Source organism: Rhamphochromis longiceps, linkage group LG12 (genome assembly GCF_057381845.1).
Source record: "Rhamphochromis longiceps isolate RC_006_pf linkage group LG12, R_longiceps_female_GT1.1, whole genome shotgun sequence".
Classification (NCBI taxonomy): Eukaryota; Metazoa; Chordata; class Actinopteri; order Cichliformes; family Cichlidae; genus Rhamphochromis; species Rhamphochromis longiceps.
The window spans coordinates 23,374,161-23,386,092 of NC_140568.1; the positions used below are offsets into that span (position 1 = coordinate 23,374,161).

The 11,932-nt window shown below is 41.8% G+C and overlaps 1 protein-coding gene across 3 annotated transcripts in view; it reads right to left on the minus strand.

The window, feature by feature from the left end:
* slf1 (SMC5/6 complex localization factor 1) overlaps window positions 1–11,932 on the minus strand; it is a 36,689-nt gene that overhangs the window by 20,609 nt on the left and 4,148 nt on the right. For all 3 annotated transcript variants that reach the window (XM_085425256.1, XM_085425255.1, XM_085425257.1), the window contains exons 8-15: window positions 11,626–11,772; window positions 10,861–11,030; window positions 10,606–10,740; window positions 9,154–9,295; window positions 8,825–8,993; window positions 8,391–8,536; window positions 7,803–7,912; window positions 4,551–4,630 (exon numbers count right to left, since the gene is read on the minus strand). In XM_085425256.1, the coding sequence (XP_085281382.1) occupies window positions 4,551–4,630; window positions 7,803–7,912; window positions 8,391–8,536; window positions 8,825–8,993; window positions 9,154–9,295; window positions 10,606–10,740; window positions 10,861–11,030; window positions 11,626–11,772 (1,099 nt within the window). The remainder of the gene's footprint in view (window positions 1–4,550; window positions 4,631–7,802; window positions 7,913–8,390; window positions 8,537–8,824; window positions 8,994–9,153; window positions 9,296–10,605; window positions 10,741–10,860; window positions 11,031–11,625; window positions 11,773–11,932) is intronic.

Sequence of the window (11,932 nt, forward strand, 5' to 3'; positions counted from 1 at the left end):
CCATTCACAGAAAGTGGGGAATGGCTACAATCACAGCATTGTAGGATGGCCCCCCCTTCTCGATCCAGAGATGGTCAGCATCCTGACAGCCCGATGGACGAAGCTGTCTCTCAGTCTGCTGGTTCTGCCCCGGAGGCTCTTCAGTATCCTTCCTGATGGCAGCAAACTGAAGACGCTGTTGAAGGGATGAGTGGAGTCACCTGTAATGGAGACGACCTTCCAGATGAGGCAGGTGCAGTAGATCTCCTGGGGAGGGAGGCAAGAGAGGTCCCCACAATGCTCTCGGCTGCTCTCACTACCCGTTGTCATTTTTTCCTGCAGAACCCAGTGCAGGAGTCATACCACACAGTGATGCAGCTGGTGAGGATACTCTCAACTGTGCCTCTGTAAAAGGTGCTCATAATGGGGGTTGAATCTCTTGTGCTTCTCAGTTTGCAGAGGAAGTAGAGTCGCTGTTGGTCTTCTCCACATTCAGGGACAGGTTGTTGTTGCTGTACCACTCTGGCAGATGGTTAACTTCACCCCTGTAGTAGATCTCGTCGTGGGTCAGCAGAGTGAAGAGAAGGGAGCTCAACACACATCCTTGGGGAGCCCCCGTATTCAGTGTTCTTGGGCTGGAGGTGTTGCTGTCGACCCGTACTGTCTGCTGTCTTCCTGTCAAGAAATCTAGCAGCCCGTTATACAGCAAGGTGCTGATCCCCAGCAGATCCAGTTTGTGAATGAGTTGCTGGGGAATGATGGTGTTGAATGCTGAACTGAAGTCTATGAACAGCACTCTGACATATGAGTCTCTAGTGTTCAGATGTGTGAGGGCTGAGTGAGGGGCAGTTGAAATTCCATCATCGGTTGAGCGTTTTGACCGGTATGCGAACTGAAATGGATCCAGGTTGGGGGAAAGCAATAATTTGATTTGATGCATGACTAACCGTTCAAAGCACTTAACTTAATAATGATGGAGGTGAGTTTGACAGGACGGTAGTCCTTAAAGCAGGAGATAGATGACTTCTTGGGTTCAGTAATGATGGTGGAGGGATCTCCACACACTGTCTGGGGATTGTGTCACCACGGTCTGTAGAGTGGGCTTGTAGTCTGTGATGGTTTGTATTCCTTGCCACTGCCTCCAAGTATCTCTGCTGTCGCTGAAGCTTTGCTGTAGCTGATGCCACGTGACAGGTTTGCCCTTGCTGTTCTTAGACTCACCTAATTCCCGGCTCTGAAGGCTGCATTTTTCAACTTTAGGAGCATTTAAACCTGACCTGTGAGCCATGGTTTCTGATTGGCCCAGACAGTGATAGTCCTGGTCTCTGTGACATCATCGATGCATTTTGGGATGTAGGCAGTGACAGTTTCTGTATATTCCTGAAAGTCTGTGGTGTTGTCGTGTGTGGCGGCCTGTGGTGGAAAAGCAGTGCCTCTGAAGACCCTTCTGGCCACACCTGTACCTGCTTACGAACTGGTTTGGTGACTTTGACCAGGGGCCTGTGGGAACCCATGGCACACCTAGATTTCTGCCTGTACTGACCCTTATGCAAAATAGGTGGAATTAAGACAGTTCCAAAAGCAAACACAACTGATCAGTGCTGAGAGTGGTCCTGTTGCTGAGGTTGGGATGATCCTGTAATCTCTTATGAACGACCTCCAACGCTTCTATGACTGGGATGCAAGTGAAGACAGATGTAACATCTCTCTCTCACTGTACATGTACTGTTTATAAAATTAGGGAAACATAACCTGCACAAACAAAATAATTTGCAGGACAAATGTTTGACATCAATTTTGTTCGATTTGAAGAAGGTAGGGGGGGCAACTTCACTCACGGGTGTTTATATGGTTGGGGAAACCTACAGTCAGCTGAGACTGAAGAAGTCACTTGGATGAGTGACGAAACGTTTCTCCAACTGAAAATGTCCAGATGAACAGAATCAACCTTTTGGGATTTACTTACCTGGATGATTAAGCACGCATCAAGACGTTATTTTATTAAACATTTTAAAATGTTAGCAGCACAAACAAACATTTTTGCAGCACAAACCAGCACAAACGTTTGACATCCATTTTGTTTGATTCCATTAATATGGGGGGGCTGGTTGACCTCTAGAAATTTTTGTTAATATTTTTAAAATAATAACGGCACAAACAAATTTCTGCAGCACAAACCAGCACAAACGTAGCACAAACGTTTGATACCACTTTTGTTGGATTTGGGTAATGTGGGGGGGCTGGTTGACCTTTTGACCTTTACATTTTCATTAATATCTTTAAAACAGAAGCAGCACAAACGAAAATTTTAGCAGCACAAACCAGCACAAACGTAGCACAGTTGATTGACACCCATTTTGTTTGATTTAATTAATGTGGGGGGGCTGGTTGACCTCTGATGACCTCTAGAAATTGTTATTAATATCTTTAAAATGATAGCAGCACAAACGAAAATCTTTGCAGCACAAACCAGCACAAACGTAGCACAAACGTTTGATACCACTTTTGTTGGATTTGGGTAATGTGGGGGGGCTGGTTGACCTTTACATTTTCATTAATATCTTTAAAACAGAAGCAGCACAAACGCTAATTTTACCTGCACAAACCAGCACAAACGTAGCACTAAAAAAGTAGACCATTTTGGCCCGTTTTGGAGCAGTCTGGGGGGATGGTGACCTTTGAATGACCTATAAAATAAAGTTTAATATCTCGGAAACCGTAGCAGCACAAACGCTAATTTTACCTGCACAAATCTGCACAAACGTAGCACTAACCGCTCCGCCTATTTGCCTTTATGTTTCAAGTGGGTGGGGGGTCAGCTTCACTCTGCTCATTTAAAACAGATTCTTTGCACAGTTCTTTGTTATGTGTATACACAATAACTGGTTAGTCTACTGAATTAGGTATCCCTTGATGCCTGAATGATTCATAGGCCAGTGTTAAGTGGCTTAACAAACAAAAAAACCCCAAAAACAATTCAACTGAAAATGATCGTTTACAAAGACCAGAATGAAATAGAGTGAAAAAGCAGGGAGTGTCCAGAGAAAAACTTTGAAAGACCTTCAGAAAGTCTGGAGAACTATTGCTCAAGAGCAATTTAAAAAGCTACAATAAAGTCTGGATCTCCTTAGAAGCCAAATATAATAAAATGAAGGGTGGTGCATGATGTTTGCACAGTTGCACAGTAAGTAACTTGGCAACCGCTATAGTTGTCTAATACCTCCCCATGCTATGGGGTATATGTTTTTTTTTTAACCAATGGCAATCTTCGTCCCTTTTCAATACTTATTTCTGGTGGGTAAAGCTGTGTAGCATTGCTTTACAAGTTAAAGAATACCGAACGCAGCTTTTGAACTACGCTCTGTAAATGTTGACCTTAATGGTTTGTTTCAGAAATGATGTGCCACTAAACGCCAACAGATTTTAAACAATGAAAACTCAGCAGTTCTTGTTTGACAGTCTACATACAGTACATTAGGGCTGATTAAAATGGAAATCTCTACTGAGCTTCCACAAGCAAAAGCGGGACTACAAAAGAGAAGTTCATCCCAAATCCCTCAACCCCTCTCAGCTACTGTGACAAAGATACAGAGGTTCCAGAAGGCGAGACAGATGCTCCAAAGCAAAGATGTGCAGAATATAAGAAAGCAAGTTTACATATGTGGGTGAAAAGCCTGTAACGGAAAGAGAGGAAGGAAGGGAGGGAGGGAGAGAATGGGATGAGTCGAGAAGGGATGAGAGGGCGAGAGGGAAGTATGCTGTGCCGATGGTTCATCAAAAATTAATGCCAACCACATCGGTATAGAGATCACGTAGTGGAAAAACAACACATGCCAACAGCCTTGAGTCTCCTGCCTCAGCCTTCACCCCCCCTAACCCCACACCCACTCCCTTTCCTTTACCCTCCACCCCTCCTTTGCACCAGCACAGGGCCTTTCTGATCAGGTGGAGGGGGGAGATATGAGCTTTGACACCTTCGAGAGTTCACACAGAGTGCCATGCCTCTAATTGCAGGAAGTTCCACCAGTGCAGCCGCTGTATATTTAAAAGTGCTACCCTAATTGCTGCATTTAATGTCTCCAAAATGGAGATCTGAGCCACACTGTGCGTACTAATATCTGTTATTGTTTTGTGTGTTTGCCCCCCATTATTTCTGTCCCTGCGATTTATCCATTTATCTGTTAGGGTTTTGGTTTTTTTGTTCAGTTTTTTAAGGTGAAAAAGACATGACGAAAAAGCAAAACAAAACAAAAAGCGCAGTCTAGAATTTCAACGCAGATATAACAAGTAGAGAAGGCACAGCACTGAGGCGTTATTATGGTCCAAAGTCTGCCACAAACATACATGGCAGGCCCGCTTATGCAGTCAAGCTGCTCATAAAGCTGACTAGAAGGAAGTGTGGTTCGATGCAAATCAATCACTTTTGCCATGCATTATGTGCTCTTCATTAAACCGAAAGTGATGACAGCGCTATCATGTTCCTGATGACCTACTGTAGTGCATCAGTCCATTAAAAGTCCACTCCTTGCAAATGTGAAGCTATGCTCTTGAACAATGGGTGCATGCTGTACCTACTGCGTTGACTCTGTTCAAACCTCTGGGGATGTTCTCTTTCTCCGAGCAGGTTTCATTCTCCAAAGAGTTTTGAGGTCTGTATGGAGACAAAGAATGTGGCCCAGAAGGGTTAATGAGAAAATACACACATGCTCTATTTATAAATTTCTTCAAATTTAAAAAAAAAAAAAAAAAAAGTGATTACCCATGATTCATGTAAACAAGAGCAATTGACCATTTGAGCATGACTGCAGGGAGACCCAGTGGTGGAGAAAGTGGAACCAGCATCACTGTACTGTGAAAATTGCCATTAGCAAATGAATCCCTCATGGCACGATATCATCTTATATGAAATCTGACAATATCTGTCAAACCCCTACTGTGTTGGCCACACACACACTTCACACAACTAATCCTCTATTCCTGTCTCCAAAACACTTTTCCTCCCACTTAACGCCTCAAACGCAGAGACGAAGAATTCAATGTGAGCAAGCACATTAGGAGGAATAACTAGTAAAAGAAAGTGAAGCCTCTTCAAAGTAGTGGCGTGCTAATAGCTGTGGGCTGTCACTAGTCCTGTGTGTAGGTATGGAAGATCTGCCTGCGTGAAGCCTGACAGGTGTCTTGTGTGTATATGTATGTGCACATGCGCATGCGTTGCATTGAAGTGGAGTGCCATCCGTATTACAGGGAAGAGGCTTGTTCCCTGGTAATTGGGTTGTTCAGAAGCCAGGAAGGAGCTCCCAGCAGTGAGGAGGAAACACACGTCCTGTCACGTTGCTTGTTATTAGCAAGGACAAGGCTGAGAAGAGATGAGACAAGCTCTGTGTGCATGTGTGAGAGAGTGCGCGCGAGAAAGTGACTCCATAACAGTGTCTATGTTGAGGGTGGCTCACATTTAACCACTTCACCCAAGTGTCCCCTGCCCATACAGGCAGTGGAAGTTGACAGTACTTGGCTTGTATACACCCCGGTCTCTTCTTTCCTCATGGTCTACTTTAGGAGGCCAGTCTGCTGACAGCAGCCCAGCTATCAATCAAGAGCCTGCAGCAGCGTGTGCCCTTGGAGGCTATCACTAAAGAAACGTATGAGCAGTCATTGAAATAATGCAGAAATGCTGGTCAAGTGCTGAAAGAAAGCAATTTATGGGATTTTTCTTACTAATCATAGCAAAAGAAATCCTTCCCCCCTACTTTTTATCTGTCTTCACTATAAAAATCTTATTGAATCTAGCTGATCCTTTTATAGGCTTTTCTTAAAACCCTAGCTGATATTTGGAAGTTGGGACTCGTAGAGAGGTCTGGTCAGAGAAAGAAAGAAAACACTATAGTCAAGTGGGCTGAAACAATTACAGCAACGGAAAGAGTATGACTAAGCCAGCACAAAGAAAACCACAGTTTAATTACAGCTTCCCTTCTGCTAACAGCACTCCATGCCATGCAACCAGCCACCTGGCAAATCAAATGGCCCTCTAAGCAGTCGGTCAATCAGCCACCCTGTCAGCTTGGTGTAACTTGGACACATGCCCTGTTGCTGGCCTGTCTGTTGATGCGGAAGAAACACGCTCACAATATCTCAAATAGAACTACAACATCTTTGAGTCAATCAAAAACAGCCTAATGCATTCTGAAAGTGAGAGGTGACTGATAGCAGGGAGGAGAGCTGGCAACTCACCCGGTCGACCACGAACCAACCAGTCCTTCCTGTCTTACGACTGAGCACTCACAACAAACATAGCTGATTTTTTATATCATCTATAATGTGTTTTTCCTCTTGTTTTGTTTTTTACTTCTTAGCAGTTTTTCATCATGTAGGCTATTGTATAGAATATGCAGTGTGTCATATGCATAAACGCTTTAACATAAAATGTGTTAATTGATTAAGATTGTCAAGATCACTGCAGCTATGTACAATATCATGAATTTAACCATGAAAACCAGAAAACAAGCTTCCCGTCTTGGTTTCTGTTCTCAGCTCATCACAGGCTTTGTCATTTTGATTTCATTCTTTCTTTTAGGGTCAAATGATTTTACATGCCCTTTGGCATTTCTTTATCTCATCCACACAGATTCCTTTCCTTGTTTCATTTATTTCTTCACATGCCTATGTCAAAATAAAGTAAACCACTTGCAAATACAGGGAAAGCAGAAAGTAGAAACAGAGTAGGGATGGAGGGGAAGAGAAGATCTGGTCTGTGCATGAACCAGTAGCCTTCACATGAACCTGCTCCCTGGTGACTCCTGCCCTTTTCCAGGCCAACTACCTGCTGGTGAAACAGCAGATGTCTGATATGGGGTATGGATAAAGTGGGTGCGTTTGCAGTTAGAGAGGGATTTAATATGCAAGAGTAGACCAAGAGAGATGGGGGGGGCTTGAGAGCTGGTGGTCGTATGGGAAGACACAAAGGCCTGATGGGATACCCAAGTCTATCTGCGGCTCCCTCTCCATATCAGTGTGTGTGTGTGTTTAACTTCCCCGTGCACCCCTCCTGTCAGCCAGCACACACTGATAGGATCAGACCTGGGCACGACCCATCACATGCCAACTCCGTCTGACCTCTATTTGTCTGTCTCCAGCTTTCCCTTAGTCCATTCATGCATCTCTGCTCCTCACCTCCACACACTTCTCCTTTCACCAGGTGTTCCTTTGTTCCTTTTCGCTCACATTTCTCAAAGGATCTGTTCATTTTCACTTGTTTGGCCTAATGCTATGCTGTCTACCGTGAACTATGTGAGAAGAATCCAGACAATGGAGGCACAGAAAACTGCTGGTCGACTACATCAGCTATTTTAGACACAGACAAGCCAACAAACATGGTACAATAACCAACTTTACAGGGTGACAGCTTTTCATGTGTATTTTTTGCTAAAAGATTACTAGCAACATGCTTTCTGCTATATCTTTAGTAGATATGCAGGCTCTAAACAAGGTTAGACAACTAGACATTGATATGATTGATAGTCACAATTTTCTGAAGTCAAAAAAATGAAAAAGGTAACTAAACACACTGCCACTGGGAATCTCTAAGCTCATCTTCAAAAATTAATACATTTCAAGAAGTTTGGCAAATGTAAATCTAATACAAGACATTGAAGTGCTATAGCTTATGCAAAGTTAAACATTTGAACATCATACTGGAATTTTAAACCAGACATTTGTGCAGCCTCCACCTCTGTGTGTAAGCCCCTCCATGTTTTGCTCCAGGCTCTTGTGAGAATGCACAATGTGGACTTAACGGTAGCACAGACAGACAGCTGCGTGTAACTGACCTGCAGTCGGTCCCCTGACTAGTGCAGCTGTGTGAGCTGGGCTCAGTCCTGAGGCGAGTACCACTGGGACTCAGAGCCAAACTTCCCAGAGCAGGCAGGTAGAAAAGCACCTGTCAGAAGTCACACAGATATACACAAGGTCAGACAGTGCCTTTACACTGCAAGTTGATATGTGCGTCCTTGGGGAATTGAGGAAGCACAAAGCCACCAATGGAGAGTGAGAAAGCCAGATGTTCTAGTGCAATATAATATTCTGGTTAGACGACATCAGAAATCATTTCATGGCAAATAAGGGCAAATGTAATCTATAATGTAATCTATACCAGTTTATTAAAACTGTCATTAACTAATGCAGACCAACTGTGTGTTTTGCTTCTAACACTAACTTAAAGTGGGGGAAAAGAGAGAGAAAAGCATTTTTTTTTTTTTCGTGTACAATTATATCAGACGCTCAAGAAACCACTGTGAATTCCAGAGTTTCCGGTAAAAATGGAAGATGATCACAAATGTACCAGAAGTAGAAATGACAAAATCTGCCAAACGGAACAAGGAATAAAGGACAGGGAAACATGGGAACAAGAAACGCACCATTTTCTTGAGTGACAGAGGTTCATCTCCCATAGTGCATCCATTTCTGCAGCAGAGATTCCTGAATATGGCATCAGCCACCATCAACTTAAGCCTGGTAGAGCGAACCCTGATAACCAGTTCTACCAAAATATTCGGAGATAAATCTATGGGGAAAAACCACAGAGGAAAATCAGAAGATAAGAGAGCATCTTTTTAGAAGAGATTTTTGTTTTAGAATAAAGAAAACTTCGTGTCAAACTGTACGAATAAACAAAAGAGACAATTCTGCTAAATAAAGTTTTTAAACTGCTTAAACTACTTCTACCACTTTTTAAGTAAAAGAAAATGAAATTCAGAAACCAAACTTTGAACTTAGGACAGAATTTACATAACAGAAGTTTTGTTTTTCTGAATATGCTTCCTGTTCTCAAATTTCAGTTTTTATCACTTACCCTGGCTAATGACAGCAAGATATTCTGACAAGTCTTTCAGGCCTTTATCCACGAGTGTCTGGTTTAATTTGAAATGCTGCTGACACCAAAACTCCACCAACACAGACAGGAAATCCAGTAGGGTGTCTGCCAAGTGCAACTTCTGCTTCTCATCCCTCTCGGCGTACTCCTTTAGAAAAGATAAACAACATTTTGAACCTAGCGAGCTCCATGAGCAATAGTAACTTTAGTCATGAGGTCAGACTACAATCTGCTGTCAATTATGGATCAAAATAAAACATTCTGAATGACTGAGCACATTATCCAATAAGAATATCAAAGTAAATTACAGTCATGGCAGCCTGTATCAAAAGCTGCATTAGTTGTTTTACAGCACTGGACAAGAGGGTGGAGCGCTCCCACACAGTCCAGAAGGTTCTATAGAGCAAAGATCCTGATGCTGGAGGGGCTCCCTGGAGCTGCACAAACTCTCTAAGGAAGAATAAGAAATTATTAAAATAGAGACTTTCAGCTTTTATTCATGGGGGTACAACCAAAGTACTTAATTATCTGAATAAGAACTACAATAAATTTTATACATAGCCCCCTGGTATTAAAAGTAACTGGACGACTGAGTGGCAAGCAGTTTCAAGGTCACATGGCACCTGTTGCCCGTTCCCTCGTTATTCAATGACCTAACCCTTCTGTCACCTAACCCCAGCAGGTGATAGAAGTCTACATTAAGCAGGAAAAAAAATCTTAGAGGGAGCAAAAACATTACGTGTAGTACATTTTTAAAAACAAGCTCAGAAGCACCAAAGGTCCTAAAAGACCACAGAAGACAGCTAAGGTAGATGATTGCATAATCCTTTCCTTGGTTAAGAAAAACAGTAAAGACCTGGCAGAACATGTCATGGGAGGAAACAACATTTGGTGAAGTTCATGGGTTCAAGACTTCAGGTGGTCGTTGTTTACATAGGATTTTCATCCAAGTATTAAAAAAAACCAATAATTAATAAAAACAACATCAATTTGAAATTAAGCTAGTTTGTTCAATTTCTTTTCAGCCTCTGGAGGAAAAAAATTAACAACTAAAAAAACAAAAGGAAACTATGAATATAAAAAAAAAAAAAAAAAAAAAAAGGAAAAAGGCTGTAATTCCTAAACAGCTAATAGAATTCAATTGCTGAACACCTTGAATTAAATCTGAAAGTCTGGACTTCAATCACATGTAGATTCATTTGTGGCAGCATGAAGCAAAATTATGTGTAATTTTCCAAATACTTAAAAACCTTACTGTATCAACTCCAGCTAAACTACAGTGATTGTTAAGAATTTCTACACGTATGTCCTTGCAATACAGATTATGAGCTTTGTGGACTAACAGAATAGAAGAAATCAACTCTAAAGCTGTTTTCACACATGCACTGCAACCCTGAACTTTACTAGACATTACCCATAGGAGCTGCGTGTGAGAACACAAATGTCCTAATCATTTGTATCAGACATTAAACAGACTTTACCCTGCCAGCTATCTAGCACAAAGTCTTTATAGTGTTCGACAGAGTCCTTGTAAGAGTAAGGCAGCTCTGCCTCCTGCATGATGTGTGAGTGCCCAACCAATCATTTAAATTCTAATTATATTGAGATATAATAATGAGAACACGGTCGAAGTGGACATGTCAGAAAGGGCAACTTCAAGCAATGATTCTCCCGACATGTGTGATGATTTAAACTGATTGATTTAAAATAAATAAATAAAAAATGGTTCTTTCTCCAACTGAGTTTATTTAAACGGTTACCCGGCAGTGACTGAGTGGAGCTCCCCTTGGAAGATCTTCAGGAAGAGAGTCAGGATGTAACAGTGGAAGTGTAACAATGTTGGAAGGCCAGGTCCAGGAAGTGCGTGACAGGTCTCTTCACTAGACATAGAATATCTGGAAGATAAAATATTTGTAAAATTACCACAACTGCTACCTACTAGAGTGTTTGTTCACTACACATCACATGGTTACTCTTCATTTTTGCAGTATAAAATTATTAGCAGGAATAATTACCTGATGGCTGTCTCTAGAAAAGACCACAAGCCCTTCTTACACCGAGGACACTGCAGCACTTGAGTAAAATACTGTTTCACTGACTTGGGAGCCATCCAGGGAGGGTTGGTAATAAGCAGTTTATCAAGGACCTGCTGGAAATTTCTCATGAAGACAGATGTGGCGTTACCCTGTGACATAATCAGCACACAGCAACTGAGTTCCAGTTGGTTTGAATGCGGGGATGTACATACAGACTTAAAATTCAGTGAAGCTACAATTTATTTATTTTCTTAAATAATGGATGTGACGATGCCAAGAATGTAATTAGAGCCAAACAATAATTTAAGTTTTTGTTTTGTTCTTTTTAAATAAGTAAATAAGTAAAAGTTAAGTTTTACTAATTACTTTACTTATTTCCAGCTGGTCCAGGATGATGCAGAGTAAATACAGTATGTTTGTTTGTTTGCTATCACTGTGCACGCTCTTGTTCTGATTTTGAACTGTTGGTCACATAAAGTTAAATATTTGATGGAAATGTGAGGATGTGATGAGATCTGATATTTCACTGACAAAATTACTTATCAAAAAAAAGGTACAATAACTAAATTAATTATGTTACATCTCTAAATTACAGTTTAATCAAAAGACAGTAAAACCAATAAAAAGACCTCTCAAAGCCAGCTATCCACACTCAAAAATGTAGAGCAAGTTCTACTTTTGTGCAGCCCCTGAGGATATTACACTAGCAGTAGGTGGGAGTTTCTGCAGTATGGTAATGCCTACCTGCTGAGCGTATTCTAAGAGGGAGATCAGGTGCGGCGCCGGTGGCAGGAGGCCTGGGTACACACCACTTCTGATTGAGTCCAAGGCTTCAGTGAAGAGGCCACACTCTATCATGCAGCCAACATTGCTGAAGTCCATTTTTGTTGCCTGGAGAAATACAAGAACAATGATAAAATTCAAGAGGTATATGGAAAGCAGAAGGAAACACAGCACTCAGAGAGATGGATGGCAGAAAGAGTTGAGGGCAGAAGGGTAATGGAAATAGGAAGTGAATGGGCTTTAAAAGTTCTTGGGGGTCATTTCTGAC